The sequence below is a fragment of the Peromyscus californicus genome, unplaced genomic scaffold (assembly GCF_007827085.1).
Source record: "Peromyscus californicus insignis strain IS unplaced genomic scaffold, ASM782708v3 Scaffold_8__1_contigs__length_139910024, whole genome shotgun sequence".
In the NCBI taxonomy this organism is placed as follows: domain Eukaryota; kingdom Metazoa; phylum Chordata; class Mammalia; order Rodentia; family Cricetidae; genus Peromyscus; species Peromyscus californicus.
The window spans coordinates 19,661,187-19,686,174 of record NW_026294606.1 but is presented as its reverse complement, the minus strand read 5'-3'; the positions used below and the strand labels follow the sequence as shown (position 1 = coordinate 19,686,174).

Genomic DNA, 24,988 nt, shown 5'->3' with positions numbered 1-24,988 from the left:
TCGAGACAGGGTTTCTCTGTGTAGCTTTGTGCCTTTCCTGGCTCTTGCTCTGTAGACCAGGCTGGCCTTGAACTCACAAAGATCCGCCTGCCCCTGCCTCCCGAGTGCTGGGATTAAAGGCGTGCGCCACCACCGCTGGGCTGGACCCCCCCCCCCCCCATTTCTATTAGCCACTTTTACCTGCATTTTTTACTTGCAATGGGAGGTGAGCTGACTGATACAACTTCTTCGCCCTCTTTCCCCGGCTACGGAGAAGAGAACTGCGATGTCCATGCCTTGGTTACCACATCATGATCCCCTGTGGATTAGCTGATGCTGGACGAGTTCCATGCCCAGCACAGAGGGCTGTATTACTATGGAACTTGACAAGAATTTGAAAACTGCAGGTTTCCCTCTTTGCTGCCTCTCCTGAGTTTCTTAGTGAGGACCAATTCTATTTCAACACAGGATATAATCTAAGTAGAATAGCAATGGTGGTTTAAAAATTTTTTAAATTCCTTTTATTTATTACTCCTTGCTTGTGGTCAAAGGATAATTAGCAGAGATCGGGTCTCTCCTTCCACCATGTGGGGTTCAGGGATTGAAATCAGGCCATTAGGCCTGATGCGGTTACCTGCTGGGCTACTTGCTAGCCCCGGTAGTTTAAGGATCTTAAATCCAAAGGCTTTTGGTGACTTCTGTCAAAGAGGTTTATAGACAACCAAGAGATTTTAAAACATCATTTGATTGTACCTGCTTTGTGCTGTGGCATTTTACTGAGGCTTGATAAATAAGACTATAAATTCAGGGGCAAAAGCACTGGCTGACAAAAAGAACTGTCTCATCGTCTTGACATCGCTGACTCCATCTTTAAAATGGCTGTTTACTTCTGGGTTTACCTCCTGGTGTGTTTTAAAATACTCTTGCAAATCTCAGTCTGCTAGAAATAGCTGCTCTACCCTCTTTCAATAGAAGCTCCCACCTTCTGAGTATACTGTCTCATAGTTATTTATAAACCTGATGTCAGTCAAAGATCCCTCCTCCTCATTCTCTTCCTCCACATGTGAAGACAGACCTACATAAAATTAGAAACTTTGCATAAGGTACTCAGTCACTTAGGTAAAAACTATTTGTCAGTCAGCAATCCTTTAAGTGAATGAAAAAAAGAAATAAAAAGGAAAGGACATGACTGTTCCTAGGTATGGTGGAGGAGAAAGTTTACTGTAGATAAGAGAGAGCACTGTCAGAGGCAGAGACATCTGGGAGAGTCCAGAGTGGTCAGGACCCTGAGCCACGTGAGGAGAGTGGGGAGGGGAGGGGAGGGGGAGAGGGAGCAAGGGAACAAGGTGCAGCAGCCAAGGAGGTACAAAAGGGAAAAAGGGCAGCTAACCAAAATGTCTAGATTATATAGAGAAGTCTCTGGGGAAGGACAGCCCAACCCCTGGGCTGGAGAGTTCAGGGTAGAGGGCTGGGTATGCTGTGATCCATACCCTGGAACAGGCAGGAACTGAGGCATGCTGGGAGAATCTGGGGGCCAGGTCTGCTCTGATATGCTAAACATGGAACTCAGCAGTTTGTCCCAGGGTTTGAGATTTAAAACATTAAGATGCCTAAGTTCTTGAACTAAAGCACAGTTCTAGACTGTTCTGGGGGAAACCAGCTCCTTCTTAAGGAAAAAATTCTTTGGGACTTTTTCTTTTCTTTTTTTTTTTTTTTTGAGACAGTCTTACATATCCTGGAACTTGATATGCAGTCCAGGATAACTGAACTTCTGATCCTCTTGTTACCACCTCCTTAGTACTCAGAATACAGCCATACCCTAAGATACTGGTTATTTTTTTCCCTTTGAGATTTTAAAAACCTGTAATCAGTTTATATTATTATTGTTGTTAGCATTTTTTTTTTCTTTCTCACTTTTTTAAAGACAGGGTTTCTATTCTGGATGTCCTGGAACTCGGGATCAGAGGTAACTGGATCTCTGAGTTTGAGCGTAGCCTTGTCTACAGATCGAGTTTTGAGATTAAGGTCGAAGCCCAGGATTCCATTTTACTGGAATGAAGTGGTAGAGGTTGACTTTGAACTCCTGATTCTCTTGTCTTCATCTTTCCTGTGTTATATTTCCCTGAGACTGGGTCTTTTTCTTGAACCTAGAGCTTGTAGTTCTTTGGCTACACTGGTTGGCCAGCAAGCCTATCTTGTCATTGGTTCCTACCTCCAATGCTAGGGTTACAGGTACACCCAGCCATTCCTGGTGTTTTTTTTTTTTTTTAATGTGGGCTGAGCATGGGAATCCCAGCTCAGGTCCTTAAATATGCACAGCAAGTGCTCTTACCCACAGAGCCATTTCCCCACGTCCCAGATTTTTTTTCTTTCCTTCCTTCCTTCCTTTTTAAAAATTTATTTATTTTTTAAGCCTCCAGGAACTCACTATGTAGACCTGGCTGACTTTGAACTCACAGAAATCCACCTGCCTCTCCCTGCTGAGTTTTGGAAAGAATGGCATTGATTACCACTGCAGGCTCTAAGAACCCTTTTCTTTCCAGCTATCTCTACTAATACTTTATGGAATGTTTCTTAGACCATAGTTTGGAGAATATAGGGTGTTGATCTACACAAGGCACATGGAACATGGTGCCTTGGGTTTGAGCCTGCTTCATGGATCCTATCAGCTATATGACCTTACAAAAATCATATCTAGCCAGGGGTGGGGGAGTAGGGTTTGGGGTGGCCATCCCTTTGATCTCAGCACTCAGGAGGCAGAGGCAGGTGGATCTCTGTGAGTTCAAGACCAGCCTGGTACATAGAATGAGTTCCAGGTCAGTCAAGGGAACTTCTAGCTTGTGTAGGAAAGAGAGAGGAGAGATAGGGAGAGGTGGAGAGAGAAAGAGAAAGAAAGCGCGCTGCCACCTATTCTATTATTTTTTTCTCGAGACAAGGTTTCACTGTGTAGCTTTGTGCTTTTTATGGAACTCACTCTGTAGCCCAGGCGGGCCTTGAACTCACAGAGATCCGCTTGACTCTGCCTCCTCAGTGCTGGGATTAAAGGCGTGCCCCACCACCGCCTGGCTTCAGGCTGACCTTTAACTCCAGATTGTTCTCTAGCCTCTCCCTCTGGAGAACTAGGATTACAGGTTTGCACTATCAGGCCCAGCTGGGTACTAATTTAGAAAGGACTCTGCATCCTCACAGGTGAGGACAGTGTTAGCATGTAGTCTTAAGGGTTCCAGAACTTAGAGAATCTACCCAGGCTCCTAAGAATAGTGCTCAGAGGAGTAATAACCACCCCAAGAAAAAGCAAATTAGAAGGCCTAAAAATGAAAAAGATGAAGCAAAGGTGATATTTGGCCTGGTCTCAATCTTGGTAAAGGATGTCATCAGGAGACAGTTACTTCCACAGCAGGGAAGACTTTCAAGCACAAAGGACGATCCAATTTCCTTTTCAAGGAAAACAACACTAGTATTATTTAAGCCTTATGGAAATGAGCAAATTCCTCCTCTCCAACCCCCTCAGGCCTCAACTATCAGAATGGTTTTTCACACTCTGACTTGGAGTTGGTAGTCTTGCAGGAGAGTTCATGGGCCCAGGACTGAGAAGCCCAGCAAGCAGAGAGAACCCACAAGAAACTCACTTTGTTCTTTAATAATTGCCTGGGGACCGACAGATAGGACATTAAATTTACACAAAGCTGTTTAAAATCGTAACGACGACGACGCAGAGAAGCAGACACACCCCTAGCACACAGGTCATAATGGTCAGAATGGCTTTGGAAAACACCTTCTGGCAAGATGACCATTAAAGTCACTTGGGTGGTCAAAACTGAACTGTAAAATCGAATGTACTGGATCATTCCCACCAAATGGAAACAGTGAACAAGTGTGCAATATTTAGGACACACAGGCAATTAATTTTTTTGATTGTAAAATGAACATAAAATTTAGGAAAATGTTATTTTAAAAAAGGACAAAATAATGAGGCTTTAAAAATCTTTTTTAAAGGTGTCTTATGTCAACTTATGAAAGATTCCATTCACCTGCTTGGTTCTAAAGTAGGTTTTTGTTATTTTATAATTCTCCCCACAAGGTTTGGTCAGAGTTAACTTGTAGATGAGGAAATTGAGCTCAGGGAAACCATTGCTTACCTGTCTGAAGTGGTCATTGTGCCACTGAATCCACAGCTGTCAACTTGTTTCTTAGGTGTTTTTTTTTTTTTTTTTGGTTTTTCGAGACAGGGTTTCTCTGTGTAGTTTTGGTGCCTGTCCTGGAACTCACCCTGTAGCCCAGGCTGGCCTCGAACTCCCAGAGATCCGCCTGGCTCTGCCTCCCGAGGGCTGGGATTTAAGGCGGGCGCCAGCACCGCAGGGCTTCTGAGAACTTTCTAGACATCGTGATAAGCTGCCCTGTTGTCAATAAATAGGAAGGGCTGTGTGACCCGAGTGTTAATGCTTCTGAAGCAAGCCGACGACTGCAAGGGGCGGGAGGCGGACTAAAAGGTGTGTGCAGGTGGACGGGGCGGCCCAGCCCTTCCGTCCGGCTGAGGCTAGCCTGCAGACTGGAGAGACAGGACCTCCACGACCCCAGGCGAACCCCGGGCAATGAACGCAGACGCCGGGCGACTTGCTAAAGTTACTGCGAGTGCGAATGCCCCAGAGAGCGACAGCAGGGCCTGCGATCCATTGATCTGAGCGACTGCCGAGCCTGGGCCGGGCCGGGCCGGGGCAGGTGAGGCTGTGGGCCACAGACCGTTGGGATTTCGGGCACTCTGTGGGGTTCGAGACGCTTCCTCGCGGCCTGCGCCTGTGTGGGTCGGGCTCCAGAGTCCGCTGGGTTGTTTTTTTTTTTTTTGGTTTTTCTGACCTCAGCGTTTCGGTCCCCCTCGCGGACAGCCCTAGTCCCCAGGGGGAAAGACCCCCTCAACCGTCTTCCCCGACAGCCGGGGCTGCACCCCCGAGCCCCCGGCCACGGCCTAGTGTCGCGCCGGGCGGAGGCTCGCGGGCTGACGGGCCGCGGGGGCCGCGTGCCCAGCCCGGAGGCGGCCCTCCCCGCCCGCCTCGCGCGTGGGGTCGCGTGTGGCCACGGGCCGCCGGCGTCGCCGTGACCTCGGACCACCCCGGGCCGCGCGCGCCGCCCGCCGCCCGCCCGGCACACGGGCGCGAGGCGCTGTCCTGAGGTGACACCGCCTGCCACGGCAAGAGGCAGCAGGCGCCGCCGATCAGCGAGTTCGCACCGAGGATTCCTCTTGGTGCGTGGCCCAGTTTTGCTTTAGGACCCGCTCCAACCCCTCGCTGACACCGCCCCCCGCGCCGCCACGCTCCGAGGCCTTCCTCGGGGAAGCCTGGCGGCTTCCCTCCCCTCCGCCGGCCCGCGGCGCGCGCGTGCGCGATTCCTCGATTCCACAGGCGGTTCGCGGCCCGGGTGGGGGCGGGGCGCGGCGCGGCGCGCGGGGCCTGGCCGGCCGCCCGCGGGGAGGGGACTCGGGGGCTGGGCGGGCGGGCGTGGGGACTTCCTCGCTCGCGGGCCACACGCTCTGCGGGCCAATCCCGAGCCAGCCTCCAGTGGTGTCGCACGCGGGACACGTCCCAGCGTTTGTTGGCAGGGCCGGCGAAGGGGGAGGGGGAGAGAGAGAGAGAGAGCGAGCGAGCGAGCGAGCGAGCTCAGGGAAGGGAGTTGAGTGACAGGCGGTGCGGAGCACGCTGGGAATTGTAGTTCCTCGCTCCCGTGGCCATAGCCATTTTGTAGTCAAGGGACTACAACTTCCAGAAGATCAAGGGGACTATTCTAAGGTGCCCCGGGAATAGGCGGCTCTCCCCCGGGCCGGGCGTCCTGGGGCCCTGCTGCCCAGCTGCCCGGCTGCAGGTAGACGTGAGGGCAGTGGCGAGGGTTTGCATGTGGCTGCCGTGGGGTGAGCGGACTGCGGGGGGGAGGAGGGGGAAGGGGCTGAGGTGGAGCGACCGAGCGTGCCATGCATTGAGCTTAGGGAGCCTCTCTCAATTCCGTGCCCGGGGTCGGAGTGGGAGAGGCGGCGGACGGGCGGCCCGCGAAGCATTCGCTGAGGCCTCTCCCGGGTCTGGTCGACGGGGCTGCGGGAGTCTGCTGCACTGGGCCAGGGCTGGTGGGCAAAGGGTGAGCAAGCGTGCGATGGCTCAGCTGTGGGAGTTTTCGGCTGGCGAGCGGTGGGGAATTCGCCGAGGAGCCCTAACTTGTATAAAAGCAGAGTCCATTTAAAGTTGGGCTGGCTAGCCTCTCTCTCATTGGTTAGGGGGCTTGGAAAAAAGAGACTCGGCGAGCCCTCCGCTGTGGTGCTGCCGCCGCCGCCGCCGCCGCCGCCGCCGCCGCCGCTGGAGTTGACTCTTCTGCTCGCACTGCTGCTGCAGCACAAACGTGACTTCCAACATTTTAAATTTATCTTTCCTTTTTCTTTTTCCAAGATGTAACTACAGATCAGACACTAAGGACCTTCACGTTTCGCTGATGTAGTTTTTGGAAGAAAAAGGGGGGGAGTGAAGGGCGTCGGTTTTTTTTTTCTTCTTTTTTTGTGTCTCTGTGTTGTGTGTTTCGGGGGAAATTTTCCATTATGAGTGTTTTACTAAAGTGAATTTTTCTTGTTTGCTTCGTTCGTCTTTGGCTCTTTATTATTTTTTTTTCTTTTATCCTTCTCAATTTTGGATTTATTTCAAGGCGAATCTGGCTTTGGGGGAAGAGGAAGAAAAGTCGGATTACAAGATCAACCACCACCAACAATAAAAACCACCAGGATATTTTTTTTGCAAATTTCTGACGGCTTTAAATTCATGAAGCAATTGTCCCCCTTTGCAATCACCATTTGGATCTCAGAATGAGCAAGGAAAGACCCAAGAGGAATATCATCCAGAAGAAATACGTAAGTGCTCGTAACAACACATCCTCTGGCTTGCAGTTTGAAGCAATGGTTGCGAATGTCAAGTTTATAGATAATTCTGCAGCTCAAGGGTTTTAAACATAGCGTCCGATAAGGCTGTTTCTTTCTTTTCCGAAAGGGCTTTTCAGGCAAAGTCGTGTCTGCCTAGTTTGGTTGAGAAAACAGACTGGTGTAGATACCTCAAGTGAATAAATTGACCTCGAATGACACAACATTAATGTAGTTTTAGATGAAAGGCAAGTGATTTCGGTGGAGCTTGGGGTTATGTTTGTGGGGGCCTGCGGTAATATAACTAAACTGCAATCTCGGGCGAATTTGGCCCCATACTGCACTTTGCATACAAATGAGCCTGTTATTGGTGTTATTTGGAAAATCGTTAAAGGTATGTCTGTTGGAAGCCCTTTAAGTTGTAATCCAGGGTCCGATTATGGCGATCTTCTTGCACTGGCACATCCATTTAATATATGTGATCGTTTTGGCTTACCTAGTTTGCGACATAAACCAGTTGAGAATCATGTTACAGGGACTGTGCATTTATTGGTATTGACTTTAATAATGAGGCTGATTTTGGTTTTGTTTAAGAAGAATTCATGGTTTCTAGTTTTAGGGGGAAAATATAGCTAACGTTTTTTAAGTATGTGTGTGTGTGTGTGTGTGTGTGTGAGTGAATGCATATGTTACTACAAATAATTTATCCTTGTTAGCTGGGGTCCTGAAATTAGGTTGTAATAGTTAAATTTGTTTTGTGATAGTATAGCAACGTTTTGCTTGACATAGGGGGTGTTTTTGTTTTGTGTAGTGGGTTTTTTGTTGTTGTTGTAAGTTTGGGGGGGAGGGAGCAAAGAGGGGAACCAGGGGATTAACCAAATATGCACTCGAGTGATCCGGTGGTTAGCTGCATATGCTTAGAGCAAAGAACTCATTTTTTCCCCCCAGAAAAAAGGCCCTTGAAGATGCATAAAGAACAATGCGATCGTATAAGAAAGTTTTATATAACTAGAGTCGATAATTTGGTGTTATATTTTCCCTTTCTGATGTGTGGAGTATATAAAGGGAGATGACCTTCGGGGTAGTGGCTCTTTAAAAATTATATTTAATGGAAAACCTGAATTCCTCTTCCGGAGAGCTGATTCTAATCTAGACACGTAAACTTAACTATGAAAGAAACGCGAGATTAAATAATGAAGCTCAGTTTACGAAGCTGCTCCATAAGGAATTTAGGAATTAAAATACATCCGCATTGCAGAGGGCTGGGTAGAGCGCTAAGGACTAGTTTAAACTCGGCGTGTAGAAACTGCATGGGCAGAGCCTTGCCTTGGAGAGTGAACGCCTTCCCAGAACATGTCTGTTGCTGATGTACCACAAAGGAGATGGGTTAGAACTTGGACAAGAACCCTCCACCCTATCCCGGACCTCGATAAGTTAGAGAGCACTGTGGGGTAGGCTTTTTTGTTGTTGCTGGTGGCCAGCGGATGCTGTCGAGTCCCGGCGTCCGGCCGCAAGCCGATGTGGCCGGCGGTGGCCGCGCGAGGCAGAGCACGAGTCACAGCTGCGGGAGCCGAGTCGGTGCTCAAGCCGAGCTCCGGACCCAGCGGGCAGGGAGGGTGAGCGGGGCCCGCGGCGGGCTGGGCCGGGGCCGTGGCGGCAGGCTCGCGGGCGGCCTGTAGGGGGCAGACTCTGGGCTATGCTCTGGCCGGGCGGGTGGGTGGGGCTCGCGGCGTGCAGACCCGGGGCGGGTCGGGCTGGTGAGTGCGGCGGAGGGGAGGCTGCCTCGGGCGCCCCCCGCCGCGCGCTAGGCTAAGCTTGGCGGCTCTGGCGTCTCCACGCCGCCCTGCCCCGCGGGCTCGGGCTCAGTCTCGAGAGCAACAGGTTAAGCAGGCAAGACGTCAGCGCGCCCCCTCCCCGCCCCGCGGCCTTCCCGTACCGTGCGCCTATGTACCCCGCCCCCTCTCCGCCCCTTGCCCCTAGTGGTTCTGGCCCCCCCTTCCGCCCCCCCATCACAAGCAGCCGCGGTCTGTTGTCATTGTGACGTCACAAAGGGACGGCCCGGTGGAACCTTCCCTTCCGTGATGTCAAAAGTCAGGCGGAAGGTTCCAGGCGCGGCCTGAGTGGGAGCTGCGGGAGCGGGACGTGGGAGGAGGAGGGGGCTGTGAAGGGTGCGACAAACCTTGACCTTCCGCTTTGAGGTTGTTCCAGGTCCCACCAGGTGAGCATCGGGGAAGCCTTTTACCCCTCACCGAGTGCCCTTGAACGTTGTTCTCATACTACTAATGGGCTGGAGAGCAGGGAGGAGGGGCCTTCTTAACGCAGGAGTATTGTCACTCCTCAGTTCCAAGTCTTTTGATGGTGTGACATTATTAGTGTAGCCCCCCACTCAGTCAGGCTCGTAAAAACCAAGGAAACTGCATTTAGGGGAGCTTTACCTTGTGTGTGGATGGAGTTGAGAATTTGGTTACTTTGTCGTGTTGAGGGATGCCATTGCAGGAGGTAGCATGTTACCCTTGAAGGGGTTGCTGATGCTGCTCCGCTGTTGGTCTTCTTGGAAGCTTTTCACTGTCGTTGGGGGAAAGGCTGTCCTCTTGGCTGTGCTGTTCATCTGCTCACCTACTGTATCCCGGGAGCTCTGGAGACTGAAGGACTGTATCCAAAGAGCACAGGACTCTTGAGTCTCAAGAGCCACTGGATCTTAACAGGAGAACAAATGGTTCATGGTGTGAATCTTCACTTTTCTGTAAAATGGAAAATGTCATAACTGCTTTTGTCACTTGACTAAATCATTGAGATTATGTGGGTGGAAGATGTAAAACAGTGTGCTGCTTTATATAGAAGGTGGCATTATTACTTAAGCTGGTGGAAGGCAGCGTGCTTCCTACAATTGGTCTCAAAAGCTTTAGCTTCCACCTAGTTTATTGCCTTAGCAAAGAGTTTGAGAGTGTGATTGTAGATGGAAGGCTTTGGGAGAAATGAATGTTGCATTTCTTATTAAATGACATCCTTGAGAACCTCATAAATTGAAATATAATCTTGTCTCAATTATATCGGGCACTACTCCCAATACAGTACCTTAAATACCTGGAAAAGGTTGCCTTCCAGAGCCCAAATTCACTTCGTCAATAAAACAGTTGCATGTTTGCTCAGTGTGTATTATTTTCTGTCTTTTGCATTATTTCTTTTATCATTGAATTCAGATCTTAAGGCTTGTTTGGAAGACACACTTACCTTTACCCTGTGGAGGAGCCATTTCACCGGCCCTCCCCGAACCCCCAGCCTGTAGGTTTTAAGGGTCTAGTTTTCCAAAAAGCCTGTAATTCCAGCACAGTTCAAGGTTATCTTTAGTTAAACATCCAGTCTGTGTCCATAAGCCCTTCTGGGCTACATAAAAAACTGTCTCAAAGATCCCCTGCCACCAATATGGCTCAGTTGGTAGAATGCTTCCCTAGCTCATTGCCAGGTAAATGACCTAGTGGTGCCTGTAATCAGGAGGTTTAAGCAGGAGGATCAGGACTCAAGGAAATTCTCTGCTACCTAGCAAGTGTGAGGCCAGCAGCTGGGAATATACTACTACTTTTTTTTTTTTTTTGGTTTTTCGAGACAGGGTTTCTCTAGTTTTGGTGCCTGTCCTGCATCTCGCTCTGTAGACCAGGCTGGCCTTGAACTCACAGAGATCCGCCTGGCTCTGCCTCCCAAATGCTGGGATTAAAGGTGTTCGCCACCACCGCCCAGCCCCTGGGAATATACTTGGGAAAAAACATAACCCAGACCACCCCATGACCCCAGAAAGTGAGAGAGATTGCTTCATAAGGTTTGGAAACTGAGTTTTACTACGGTTTATAGTTGCAAAGTAAAATCAAACAATAGAAAAGTATACTAGGGCAGAGGTGTTTAGTTCAGTGCTGGAGTGTTTGCTTAGCATGGCTAAAGTCCCCGTGGGTAGGGGTGGGGGTGGTGGTGGGGTGGGGGGATGATCTCCAGCACTAAAAAGTTCAAAGTCATGATTGCCTGGCATGGTTGGTAAACACCTTTAACCCCCCAGCACTGGGGAGGCAGAGAGACCCGTGCATATCTCTTCATTTGAGGCCATCCTGGTCTACACAGCAAGTTCCAGGCCAGCCAGAGATAGTGAGGCCCTGTCTTTAAAAAAAAAAAAAAAAAATCAGCTTGCTTGCTTTTCCTTTGTTGAACAATCATTGTGGTATTTTACAGCTGTGGGGGAAGAACTGAAGTTATTCAGTTGCCTTGTATTCCCTTTTCTCTAATTCATACTGCTTTTTCTTTGTTTCTAGTGGTTGAAAATCCTTCCCTTTCCCAAGGAGTCTAGGGTGGAGGTGATTTGATTTTTGCAGAGTTTAGGGTGGAACTTTTAGGGCGGGCCTTAAACATGCTAGGAAAGCCATGACACCAAACAAAATCCTAGTTCCAAGCAGAAGCATCTTTAAAAACTGTCACTGTAGGTGTAGTATACAGATAATACAGAAGTAATACAGTCAGGTTCATAGTGTGTAAATTTAAAATGAATAGTAAGCTTTATTCAAAAAGCCAAAATTGGGTTCTTATTTTTTTTTTCAGAATTAAGCTTTGGCCATTTTTTTGTTTTGTTTTTTTTTTTTTTTTTGGTTTTTCGAGACAGGGTTTCTCTGTGTAGCTTTGCGCCTTTCCTGGAACTCACTCGGTAGCCCAGGCTGGCCTTGAACTCACAGAGATCTGCCTGGCTCTGCCTCCCGAGTGCTGGGATTAAAGGCGTGCGCCACCACTGCCTGGCAGCTTTGGTCATTTTAATTAACATTTCGGGTACAGTGTTCAAATCCTACTGATGTTACTGGCTCAAGTCTCCCCATACATTCTTGTGTCAGTTCTAACCTCTACCTACCTAGCCTCCTTGCCCGTAGGTGCAGAACATTCTGGTTATTAACCTGAAGCTTCTGCCCAGTGGGCAGCTACGGGGTGTGCTTCTGTCCTCTTTGGCTTCCACCCAGAAGTCTTGCCAAGTGTCGGTTGTTTGTTCCCAAATCTGGTTATTCCAGTTGAGCTTATACTTGTAATTACAATTAAGTCTTATGTAAACCTTGAAATGACTGTGAAAACAGTTGGTTCAACTTTAAGTTGAATGCTTTGGAGGAGACATGATAAAAGTGCTAAAAGAAAAAGGATGTTAAATTAGATGTAGGCTGGACACTTGATTTTGTGGATTCTTCATAAACACTGCATTGCAAGGCCTTCCTCTTTGGTGGTGGTGGTGGTGGTGGTGGGGTGGACTAAGTTATACCTCTAGCCTTCAGGTCACTCCCTTTTAACTTGAAATTCTCCTTTAACAAAACATGTGGAGCAAGTCTGAAAGAAAAATGTGTACTCAGAAATAAGACTGTACTTGGAAAGATAACAGATCCCAGCCTTGGGAGGGTGAAACAGGATTGTTGTGATTTCAAGGGTAGCATGGGCTATAGAGTGACAAAGTGTCTCAATAAAAGAAAAAGTTCAGTAGCTAAAAGTATATTTTATTTATATTTTCATCATCACATCACTTATTTTATAACTTTTTTCTTTTTGATAGTATAGTTAGGCCAGCTTAAGCTACATAAGACTGTGTAGTAAAAGATGACCTTGAACCCTTGATCCTCCTGCTTCTGCTTTCCAAGTGCTGGAGTTATAGGCACCCACTATTTATTATACTCAGCGAAAAGGTTTTTTTTTTTGTTTTTGTTTTTTAAATTTTACATTTATTCTCTCTGTCTCTGTGTGTGTGTGTGGTGTTTGGTAACAAGTGCCTTTACCCACTGAATCATCTTATTGGTCAAAAACTTGTGTCATATATAGCAACTTTACTGTCTGTCCTGCAAGATACCACCGAAGATCTTTTTCATTTCAAATCCTTAAGTGCATATACATGGTTTTAATTTACTTTTGAGTCAAGGTCTCATTCTGCAGTTCGTACTGGCCTCAAACTAATGGTCTTCTGTGATTCTAAGTTTAGGCATTACAGACATGGCTTTTAGTAAAGCTAAATGTCTTAATGTTTAGTTCAGGATTTATTATAAAACTATTAAAATTGCAGCTGACTTCTTCAGGAAGTGACTACTTACTGTTTTGCTTCTGGTGCCATAGATTTGCCTGCTTTCAGTACTCCTGCTCCCCCTTACATAAATATTTGTGTGTTGGGTGTATCTATGTATATGTATATGTCTCTGCCTGTGTGCTTGTGTACATATGCCCTCGCCATGGCATATGTAGAGGTCAGAGGACAACTTGCAGAGGTATGTTCTTTCCACCATTATGTGGGTATTCGGGAATTGAAATCAGGTGGAGGCAAAAACGCCTTTACCTGTTGAGCCATTTTACCGATTTAGAAAATACTTTTAGACAGCCATACAATACCTACTGTTCTTGAAAGCATTATGAATCGAAGATCCAGTCAAGTCTGAAGTAGCCACCCACATAGTTTACATAGCAAGGTCACGTGAAAAAAGGGGCTTTTGAGGCCATTTTACAGAAGAGAATATCAATGCCAAAACATTATTCATATAGTTTAAAGCTGTATTTTTTCCTGAGTTTTGAAATAGATGCCAAATGATTGATCATCACTACCCTGAAGGGGAGAACAGGTCATAAAAGGTTCCTGTCGGCTTCCGAGAACAAGGTGTGTGCTAGTCTGCAGCATGCTTACGCTTGATGGTTTCTTATGGCACATGGTGGAGCTACTCTGTTGTCCCCTTGTTTCTCAGAGTCTTCATTGGAAGATCCTAGATAGGACTGTTTCTTGAAGCTCTGTAGTTTTGTGATTATCACCCACACTTGTGGGTGTACCTGAGGGCCATCATGGGCAGCAGTTCTCCAGGCTTCCAGAAACTACTTTGCTGTCTCAGGGCTGTCACCAAACACCTTTGGTACCTTTTCTTGCACTTGGACTGTTGCTCCTGGCTTTGCTGTTTGGAGACCATGAGTTCTGGAGGAAAATGGTCCTTGTCCACACCAGTGGTCCATCCATGAAACAGAAACTGTCTAGCTGTGTTAATGAGACATCTTGAGTAATAGGAATATTATATGTAATCACTGAAGTCATAAGGATGTGTGACAGACTGCATTAGAGAAGAACCCTACAGTAGAGTTCTTTTGACCTTGAGTTTGTGATCCTGAAGGTTCTGCCCCAACCATAGGGGCTGGGGGATTACAGGTGGTATTACTCCACACTCCAGGTGTGCTGACTAGTTTTAGGTCATCTTGACAACAAGCTAGAGTAATCTGAGAGGAGGGAACCTCAACTGAGAAAATGCCCCCAATAAGATCAGGCTGTAGGCAAAACTGCAAGGGTGTTTTCTGATTTTGGGGAGGGGGCAGCCCATTGTGGTTGGAGCTACCCCTGGGCTGGTGGTTCTGGGTTCTACAAGAAAACAGGCTAAATAAGTTATGAAGAGTAATCCAGTAAGTAGTGTACTCCTCCATGGTCTCTGCATCAGTTACTGCCCTGCTTGAGTTCCCGTCCTGTTTTTCACTCAGTGACAGTGATGTGGAAGTATAAGCCAAATAAACTCTTAAAGTTGCTTTGGTGTTTCATCAGAACAATGATAACTCTTAAGACACCAGGTAGGACACTTACTTCATGTACACTGTTTTTGAATACACACATGGATTTTTTTTCCCCTTCATTTCTTTTGGAGGTTGGGTGGTGTAAATAGGGAACAGTGAAATGGACGGATTCTGAGTATTGTTCTCAGTCCAAGAGATGACTCTCTGACCTCCTGGGATAGCACAGGCATTTATTTCTGTATTTCTGATGACTGAATTGGCCAGAGAATCTAGGAAGCCTTTTGGCATCTGTCTTACTACTTTCTTACAATCTGACTGGTTCTTTCTCTATTATGTTCTAATCAACATTTTTGAGAGATCTTCAGTGGTTGACTCTTTCTTGGTTCTCATTTCTGCCAACTATTACACCAGGTGCCAGGAGGAAATGAGAAGGGATTAGTACTGATCATGTGTTTCTTGCATTTGTCCTTCCATAGGTTTGCAGAAAGGCAGAATGAATGCTCATTGTGTTAGGCAGCAGGGAGTTTGCTTTTTGTATGTGAGTTGTCATTACTAGTATATGAGCTTCAGTCATGAAGGGTCTTCAATTTGGACACGTCTGCTTTGACTATATAGGGCACTTAGATAACGGACAAGTTAGTTCCAGCTCTGATTAAACTTGGTTGTGTGACCCTGGACAAACTGTACAACATGGCTAAGTTCCTTCCTCATCTGGAACATTGTTGAGTGCACCTTATATATAGGCTGGGAAAGCCAGGGAGATTTTTGATGTGAAAGCACTTTGTAAACTGCATACTGCTGCACAAATGCTTAAGGTATTATTACACAGTTGGAAATCACCAACTTGGAGACATCAGGCCAGGCCTGCCAGCCGCCTTCCTAGCTGACTCAGAAATAAATAAATCTAGTAAATTCAGAGCCGAACAGTATATTTAGAGCAAGGCTTTAAAGACTAGGAGGTGACGTAATCATCTCCACCTCCATTCCCACTTTGCTTGTTGAATGTCTATTGAATCAGGAAACATGACAATTAGAAAGGATACATTGAGAATTAAGATTAGAGCAGCACCTAATCTGTCCTCACAAACATGTTTAAAAGTACAGCTTGAAGGATATATTCCTTGAAACTGAAAATCTGATCATGATCTTTCAGTGGCTGCTTGTGGTCTCCTGCAACCGAGTTTGTCCTTAGTATAGAATAAAAACCCACTTACCTGCCCCCATCCACTATACACACTCGTGAATTTAGCCAAGCCTAGACTCTAACTTTGCAAGTTTGTATCTATGCTCAGGCAGGTGGATTTTCTGAGGACTCTACTATACTCCTCATGGACCTCATGGCTAGACTGCCATACTGCATCCACAACAGACAGACTCTGGCTCTTAGTCTTTTCTTATGTATAGCACCCCTTACTTCTAGGTGCAAAGGAGTACTTCTTTGTGTGTCTGTTAGGGTCTGAGTTTTGTAGGTGATTGTGGGTAAGTCTGTGGACCAGTGTAAAGTTAGTACTCGGAGAACTCTTGGTTTATTTTGAGACAGGGTTTCTCTGTGTAGTCCTGACTGTCCTGGAACTTGCTCTGTGTAGACCAGGCTAGCCTCAATCAAACTTACAGAGATAAACTTGCTTCTGCTTCTTCCTGGGATTAAATAAATGTGTGAGCTAACACTGCCCAGAACCCAGAGAATTTTTTTTTTTTAAATCATTTGTTCTTATTTGCATTGATGTTTTGCCTGCATGTATGTCTATGTGAGGGTGTCAGATCTTGGAGTTACAGACAGTTGTAAGCTGCCATGTGGGTGCTGGGAATTGAACACAGGTCCTCTGGAAGAGCTGTCAGTGCTCCTAACTGCTGAGCCATCTCTCCAGCTTTGAGAATTCTTGAATTAAAGCTAATGGTGGAATATTTTCAGTACCATTGGGAGGGAATTAGTATGGTTCTAGTGGAAAAAAGTGGAGTTCACTAATTACAATTTCAGACTCCTTATTTTAAAGCTGGGAAGCTGCCTAGACTCACACTTGGTTGGACAGCTGGGCATGAAATCCAGCACTTGTGAGTTAAGGCCTCTTCTGTTGCCTTTGAACAGGTCATAGTGACACTTCCAGCCAGGTGCATTCTTAGTCATCCATTGTAGCTGAAGTAATTGATTCATTTTCATGGAAAAATAAAAATTCATATGTAATCCCCATAGCTAATTATAAGCCAGTAGCGTTTTTTCCCTTGTGAAAAATGGCTTTTCTGCTTCATATGAAATCATTTCAATCAGACAAGTACTCAAAGATAAAATTACTGAAATTGCATATCGGATATTCTTCCACTTGTAGATGCGTTCCCTCACTCATGTGTTTTTTTTACATTTATATATTATCCCAGTTATCAATACAGTGTTTTTTTTTAAATGGCTCTAGGCATGCCATTGACATAGGTTTCACTTGACCCATTGCCTCTTTGGCTTTTCCACAGGTTTAGGGCTGTTTAAAAAATGATGTTGCCGGGCGGTGGTGGCGCACGCCTTTAATCCCAGCACTCGGGAGGCAGAGCCAGGCGGATCTCTGTGAGTTCGAGGCCAGCCTGGGCTACCAAGTGAGTCCCAGGAAAGGCGCAAAGCTACACAGAGAAACCCTGTCTCGAAAAACCAAAAAAAAAAAACCAAAAAAAAAAAAAAATGATGTTTTGTAGCCTGCTTTGTATGTATCATTTGCACTGACTCAGAACTGTACCATATTGTCTTCTGGGGAGGGGCTGTGCTAATTTGTTGTATGCATGGTGCATGTTAAGGCCATCCAATTTGTTTTTTGGCCTTTAAAAAGACACTTGTAAGTCGTAGTTGTCAGTTGAGTTTTATTTTACTTAAGTTTCTATTTTCTTTTCTTGTCCTTTCTCAGCATTTAGGACTAAGTTAAGAAATGTGAAAGCATTGTAACACAAATTTACTCTTAAGGACACAATGTGTTATTAGACAGAAGGGCTTTATTTAGTACTGGAGGGAAGAGAGAGCTTGTATAATAGTACATTTTGAGTGTTTGAGGTTCTTTCATTTGTGAATACATGGGAGATACTTAAGTATTAAAATGACCTGGAATCATATTGTTTGTACTTGTGATTTCAGTGCAGTTTGTAGGGTGGCCTTGTACCATTCTTGGGGCTAAGTGAGCTTCAGAGCTTGATCAATTTAACTGTGTTTACTGTGTTTGCTCTCATTGAGAGAATCTATAGTTCACTAGGGAGCAAGGATGTAAACCACTAGGAAGAGAGAGGAAGAGAGCACTAGCTTTAGAGTCAGATCAAAGGTTTGGAGTCAGATCGAAGGTGAAGATCTTTCTTGGCTATGTCTACATGATGGTGACCTTGGCAGATTGCTTTACTTCTGAGTTTACAGTAGGGAGAAAGAGCCTCTCCTTCTCAGAGGAAAAGGAAAGGCTAACTAACAAAGGAAAAGTATTAATGTCTAGACAGTGTTAATCTAAGTCCTACAAGTCTGTAGGGTGCAACTCTCCAAATTCAAGGTGGAAGAAAAGGTGTTTCTGGGTCATCTCCCACCATTACAGCATGTTCTAGTTGTTTGAGGAAGAGAGTGGAAATTAATGTGGCTACTTAGCATTTGTCTTTCTCATCAAGGCTTGCCTTTTCCTTATTAAGTAATGGGAAAATTCTGGGATTGATTGAATTTTTCGCTCTCCCATGGTGTTTGTGAGGTTGAGATAGAGTGTCAAAGAAGCAACATTTCTTTTTTGTGTGAGCCAACCATGGTGCTGAGGTTTTAATACCAGGGAGGCAGAGGCAGGTGGAGTTCCATGACAGCCAAAGCTACACAGAGAAACTCTATTCAAAAAAAAAAAAAAAAAAAAAAAAGGCTTTGGATGAACTTTGCTTTCTTGGGTGGAATCTGCTAACTCCCATTGGTTTTGCTCAAGTTGCTTCCTATCCCATTCTTATACTGCCCAAAGCACTAAAGCTCTGTTTGTTCTATTTTCAGATTGTAATGATGTCTTGATGTTGGAGGATGAAAGAGCCAATGTGAATGGAAAGCATTTAATAAGCAGTCATGGTCTGGGCTCCTAGTTAAATTAGTAGCACATGCTTTTCATCTGCCTTGAATGAAGGATTTTGGTTATGTTTCTTGGCCATCAATGGAGCTGTGACATCACACAGCTTGGCCCTTCACATATGCTCCATGACTCCATCAGATGAGGCCTATCTGTCTGTCTGTCTGTCTGTCTGTCTATCTACCTACCTACCTACCTACCTATCTATCTGTCTATCTATCTATCTATCTATCTATCTATCTATCTATCTATCTATCTATCTATCTATCTATCTTGGTGTGTGTGTGTGTGTGTGTGTGTGTGTGTGTGTATTTGTATGTGTGCTTGTATACCTGCCATAGATTAGTGGTAGAGGTCAAAGGATGACTTTTGGGAGTTGGTTCTCCTTCTGTGTGCTTTTCCATCTGGGCATTGAACTTAATTAGATTGTTAGGCTTGGTGGCATTTGCCTTTACCCAACTGTTACCCAGTGACAGACTAAAAGAGCCTCCTTTTTCCTTTTTTTTTTTTTTTTTTTTTTGAGACAGGGTTTCTCTGTGTGTACCTTTGTACCTTCCTGGATCTTGCTCTGTAGACCAGGCTGGCCTTGAACTCACAAAGATCTGCCTGGCTCTGCCTCCCAAGTGCTGGGATTAAAGGTGTGTGCCACCGCCGCCCGGCTCCTTTTTCCTTTTTATTCTGTAGTTTAAGATTTGTCTTGGAATGCTCCATCCTTTTCCCCCAGCCTCTTGAGTACTTGGAATGTAAGTGGATGCCATAACACTCATTTTTCTTGCCTTTTATTTTTGATATACTTTCATATCAAAATAATATAGTTTTATTTTTGATATATTTTATCAAAATGGTGTAATTTTATTTATCTCTTACATGTCACACATACTCTTTAAAAGGATGTACAACATAATGAGCTGTCATCCCAGGAACAAATATCCTCAACCTGACTAAAGTGCAGTTTTGACACACAAAAATGATACAAGATTAAAATATGGGCAAGGAACAAACGATTGCCCTCAAACCAGCAATTGTTTGGCACTGAGCAGCTTTGATTTTTTTTTTTTTAATTTATTTTTTATTCTTTTTTAAATTTGTGACAGGGTCTCTGTGTAGCCACGACTGGCCTGGGACTCACTATGTAGAACAGGCTGGCCTCAAACTTGCATCCGTCTGCCTGCCTCTGAGTGCTGGAAGTAAAGACAGTGCACCACCACACTTGGCCCCAGTTATAATTTTTTTGAGACAGGGTCTTTACCAGCTCAGGACTGTTTGAAACTCATTATGTAGCTCAGGCTGCCCTCCAAACTTTCACTAAGCCTCCTTCGGAGTCTGGGTTTACAAGCATGAGCCAGTACACCTGGGTAGCTTTGAATTTTGACCAAAAAACTTTGCTCAGTAGTAGTGGTATTGACACCCTGACAGAACTTTAATCTGCAAGAATTTTAAAGATTCATGAAAGTAATCCTTAGTGACGGTTATCTCCTGAGTGACAGGGATCAGATTTCTATTTAAATGCCAGTGCAGTTTAGCACCCCCGCCCACCCCCATCCTCCAGTGCAGGGGGCCAGGCAAGGTCTGGATTTAATAATGAACTTTTGAACTCCTGTTAGCTTGGTTGGTGTTAGTAATGCAGTGTTTTATGTCTTTAAAAATGTTTTCAAATAATCACTCTGTATTGTAATCTCAAACTACGGTTAGAATCCAAACCACTGTGGTTTTAACTAGGTTGGAATCTGAAAGGTGGCAGACGAGTGAAAATAAAACCTTGTTAAATAAAAAACATGTTTGGCTTGAGATTGGCTCAGAGTCTGGGCTCTGGGCACATCTAAGCCGTAGGCCAAGTCCCATGGTTGAAGAAATCAGGGAACACTTGCTTCTCATTCTCTTAGATTTACCTTACCTTGTCGTCGCCTGTCCCTCCAGCAAAACAAAACTAAAACTCAACTATTAATTATGAGTTTTTGTGAGTTAGTTGTGCAGAACTCTTACTGAGACGTGCAGAGCATGATGATGCTATATGGAACTTTTGTTTAGGTAAGAGAGCGTAATGCCACGTTTTGATTGTACTTGAGATAAATCATAACTAATTATTCTAATAAAATGGGTTTCCTTTTGGTGTTGGTAAACTGGTTGGAAATATGAGTCTGACTTGGAATTATTGACTAAAGCCTGTCTTTTTTTTAATTCGCCCTTCTCTTTTGCCTGCTCTAATTAAGTGATGTATGACAATCCCCAAACTGACATAAACTGGGATGAAACACAGTTTTCTACTCGTCTAGCCTTTCCCCCAACCTTTTTTTTTCCTTCCAGGAGACTCGCTAAAGTTGTCATTATTTCTTTGCAGAATTTATCGGAGCAGTACGCAAAGCCTCCTGGGAGTATAAATAATGATGATTATAAAAAACAGTCAGTTTACCAGGGAAGGCCATTATCTTTGACTTGCAAAGCTCTCACAGCCAAACAGTGTTTGCTTACAGTTGTTTAATACAAATAAACACCTTCATGTTGTTACCTATTGTAAGAAAGTGTCCTTTCCTCCCCTTGGTACATGGAGGTCATCCCATCCCTGCAAAGAACAGATGTCATCACCGTGGCCAGGCAAACAGCTTGTTTTTCTGGACAGGCATTGTATATGAAGGCTTGGGGAAGTGTTTTTCAAGGAATGGAGTGTCTGGGTGCTTTCTTTCCTGCAATCAGCAGCAAAAAATCCTCTGTGTTGAGTATTAAGACATTTGTAATGCTGATAAGTAGGAATTACTACTTTTGCATTTCCTTTTTGTATCTAAATTACAAATTCAAGGTGGTTTTGAAGTTAATCTAGGGAACTTGTCAGAGTAGGTACCAAATGACTGTATCTATGATAGATAGACTCACCTGCTCTTTATTTTTAGCACAGATTACAACTTCAGAGTAATAGAGAAAGACTAAAATTGCAGCTTAAAATATTTTTGTGAATTTAGGCCAGGGGACAGTTTTCAGGAGTCCATTCTCCCTTCTACTCTAGGTCCTGGGAATCAAATTCAGGTCCCTCAATCTCAGCTGAAGTGCTTTTACATGGGAAGCTGTTTCTTGAGCCCTCAAGTTGCAATTTTTGATTGGTTTAGGGATAAAGTTAGCCTGGTCCTAGTTTGTTTCTCTGTAAACACACACACACAAACAAACAAAATTCCGCAAAACAAAAACCTGACCAAAAGCAACTTTGGGGTGGGTTGGGCAAGGAAGGGTTATTTTGTTTATCCAGCCCAGGTGTGGTCCTATCTTAACCTTCCTAGTACCTGGGAGTGTAGGCATGCCACTGAGCCTGGTTGTCACAGCTTTGTGTTTACATTTTTTTTGGTGCTGAGAATGAAATCCAGGGTCTGCCATACTCTGGGTGAGCACTTTCATCACTGAATAACACCCCCACCCTCAAGTTTGTCTGTCTTTTCTTAGGCTTTCTTGTAGCCCAGAGCATGAACAACTGATTTTTTTGCTTCCACCTCCTGAGTGCTGCGATTACAGACATGTGACATGTGTTGTTGGAATGGAACCCAGTGCTTTCTTGCATGCTACCTAAGCATTCTGTCACCTGAGCCACCCCCACATAACCCGCTGACCTTTGCTTGCTATATGTTTTGCAGATCTTCAGCTCTGAAGCTTTTCTTTTAATTGTCTTGTATACAGTTCGGTGCAGTTCTGGTCCTACCCCCACGTTTGTGGTATTTTAAACCAAGATGAGGCATCTCAGTCTTCCTATGTAATTTTGGATGTGAGTGTAATGTCTTTTAAAAACAATTCTGTGGTATGTTAGTATATTCCTAGAGTTCTACAGCTCTCACTGGTCAATTTTGAATATTTCGGAACTCCACAGAGAAACTACACACCAGTGGTGCTCACTTCTCACTTCACCAGTTTCCAGTCTCTGACAGCCACTAATCTTTTTTGTTCTGAGGAGTTCTTCCTCCTGGATACTTGACATAAATGGATTAATAAAATATGTGGCTTTTTTGTGATGGACTGGCTTCTTTCATGTTATACAGACGAATCTCAGACATTGTTTAGTATGTTTCAATTTTTCTTCTTTAAGGCTTGATCATACTGCATAGTAAGTATGTGTATATCACATTGCTTATTCAGCTGTGATTATTGGTGTGTGTGTGTGTGTGAGAATTTCACACAAACTAGGATTCACCAGGTAAGAGTAGTCAGCTGAGGAATTAGCCACCATCAGATTGGTCTTTGAGTGGATTTGTGGTATTTTCTCTCTCTCTCTTTTTGTTTTTGTTTTTTTTGAGACTGGGTTTCTCTGTGTAGCTTTGGAGCCTGTCCTGGAACTCGCTCTGTAGACCAGGCTGGCCTCGAACTCACAGAGATCCACCTGGCTCTCAGTGCTGGGATTAAAGGCGTGTGCCCGGCTTATGGTATTTTCTTGATGATTTATTAGGGAAGGCTCAGCCTACTGTGAGCAGTCCTCACTTTTCTGGCCATGTGGTTCTGGGAGATAGAGGAAAGGTAGCCAACCCTGAGCCAGAGACCTTTCTGCATTGGCTTCCCTAACAGATAGCGCATAACCTGTAAGTAATCCCTTTTGTCTCTCGGGTTGGTTTGGTCAGTGTTTTATTACAGCAACAGAAGCCATACTAGGACACCATCCATCATTTTGTTCACAGTCGGGTTTATGTGCACCTTTTTCTTGTTGTGTGCAAGCTTTTATGTGGACATCGGATTGCATTTGTTAGAAAATGCAGTAAAGGGTTAGAAAAACAGCACAGATGCTCATTAGCCCTATGTTACTGTAGTTAGGTTGTTTCTGCACTGGACTTGTGGCCCTCCACTTCTGAGGTTCAGTGGGGTCCTTTTCAGATTCGCTGCCGCTCTTCATTTATTTATGTCTTTTATGTATGTGGGTACTTTGTCTGCATGTACATCTGCACACCAGAAGAGGGCATCAGGCAGTTGTGAGCTGCCTGCCATGTGGGTTCTGGGAATGGAACTCAGGACCTTTGAAAGAGCAGCCAGTGCTCTTAACCGCTGAGCCATCATCTCTCCAGCCCCTTTGGCTGCCACTCTTTTTTTTTTTTTTAAATTTTGTTTATTTTTATTTTATGTACATAGGTATTCTGCCTGCATGTCTATGTGAGGGAGTCGGGGATCCCCTGGAACAGGAGTTACAGACAGATGTAAACTGCCATGTGGGTGCTGGGAATTGAACCTGGGTCCTCTTGAAGAGCAGCCAGTGCTCTTAACGCTGAGCCATCTCTCCAGTCCGGCTGCCACTCTTAATGCAGCCATTGTAGTCTTACTTCCTCTGCTCGTTTGTACACTAATGCCATTCACACATTTATATATTCCACTTGCTTAGTGGTGGAACCTCATGGTTCATCATAGGATGATTTGCTTCATGTGGCTCAGATGTTTTTGGCTGTAGTAGGTTTTCAAATGAGCATCTCAAATATCCAGTGTTTCAGGGCCTGGTTCCTGTGTGTGTTTCTGCTTTGGATGAAGGACTGAAGGACTGACAGGCCCCCTGCTTTGCTTCAATTTCTTGTTTTCAATTTCTTTTCTTACAGCCTGGTCTCTCCCGGAACTTGCTCTGTATACCAGTCCAGTATGGTCTCAGAGAGATCCTCTTGCCTCTGCTTCCTGAGTACTGGGATTAAGATATGTTCTATTACAGTTGATTCAAGTTTTCTTGGTTGCAGGCTAGCCTCCAGCTCCTGACTCCATGCTGGGATTATAGGCATAACCCACCACACTTGTTTTAGCTAAGTTTTTGTGTGGTTATCTCTGCTAACATTGTTTGTCAAAGTACTTTGGGGTCAAACATTATTTACCTAGAAATTCTCCCTGAAAAAAAATTTTTTTGAGGTGTCTCTTTGAAACAGGCACTAATGTAGTTCAAGCTTGTTTCAGTTTACTGTGTTTTCTTGTGCTAGCCTTAAACAGGCCCTCCTGCCTCCATCTCCCAAATGCTAAGATTATAGGTTGCATAGACCTAATTTTCTTGCTACTTCCAAGCCAATTAAAACACTTAAGTGTTCTTCATGATAAATGTAAAATGGCAGATCTTTGAAGAGGCCTGGAATAGAATTCTTTCTTAAAATTTTATTTTATGTGTGTGTGTGTGTGTGTGTGTGTGTGTGTGTGTGTGTGTGTGCGCGCGCGCGCGCGCGCTTGGTACTTGCAGAGGTCAGAAGAGGGCATTGAATTCCCTAGAATTGAAGTGATAGACAGTTGTGAGCTGCCATGTGGATGCTGGGAATTAAACCCAGGTCCTCTGGAAGATCAGCCAGCTGAGCCAGCTAGCTCTCCAGCCCCTTTTGATATTTTTTTCTGACTTGTCAGATTTCTTCATGCAGTGATGATGTGAAATTGTTTATAGTTGCTTACTAAGTCAGGCCAGTTTTGCTCATTTTTAAGCATTCAGAGAAATTGAAGGGGCAACAAGAGAAGTGGAGTGAGGAATTTGCAGATGACAGGTAAGGTGACCCCCATGGGATTGGGTATCATTCTGGGAAGGTGGAAGGTGCCTGTGTTCTACTGAGGATGTCCCCACTTTTCCTCAGGGTTGCTGTTG

At 45.0% G+C, this 24,988-nt stretch overlaps 1 protein-coding gene across 4 annotated transcripts in view; it reads left to right on the top strand.

Annotated features, from left to right (window-relative positions):
• Window positions 1-5,524: 5,524 nt before the first annotated feature.
• The window catches only part of Jarid2 (jumonji and AT-rich interaction domain containing 2), a 187,252-nt gene continuing 167,788 nt past the window's right edge, over window positions 5,525-24,988 (top strand). Inside the window, exons 1-2 of one of the 4 annotated variants that reach the window (XM_052729573.1) lie at window positions 5,525-5,832; window positions 6,655-6,856. In XM_052729573.1, coding sequence (XP_052585533.1) covers window positions 6,812-6,856 — 45 coding nt within the window. In that variant the 5' untranslated portion in view covers window positions 5,525-5,832; window positions 6,655-6,811. Of the gene's footprint in view, window positions 5,833-5,964; window positions 6,857-8,975; window positions 9,081-24,988 lie in introns of those variants that run through there. The other 3 variants (XM_052729572.1, XM_052729574.1, XM_052729575.1) reach the window with 3 other exon arrangements.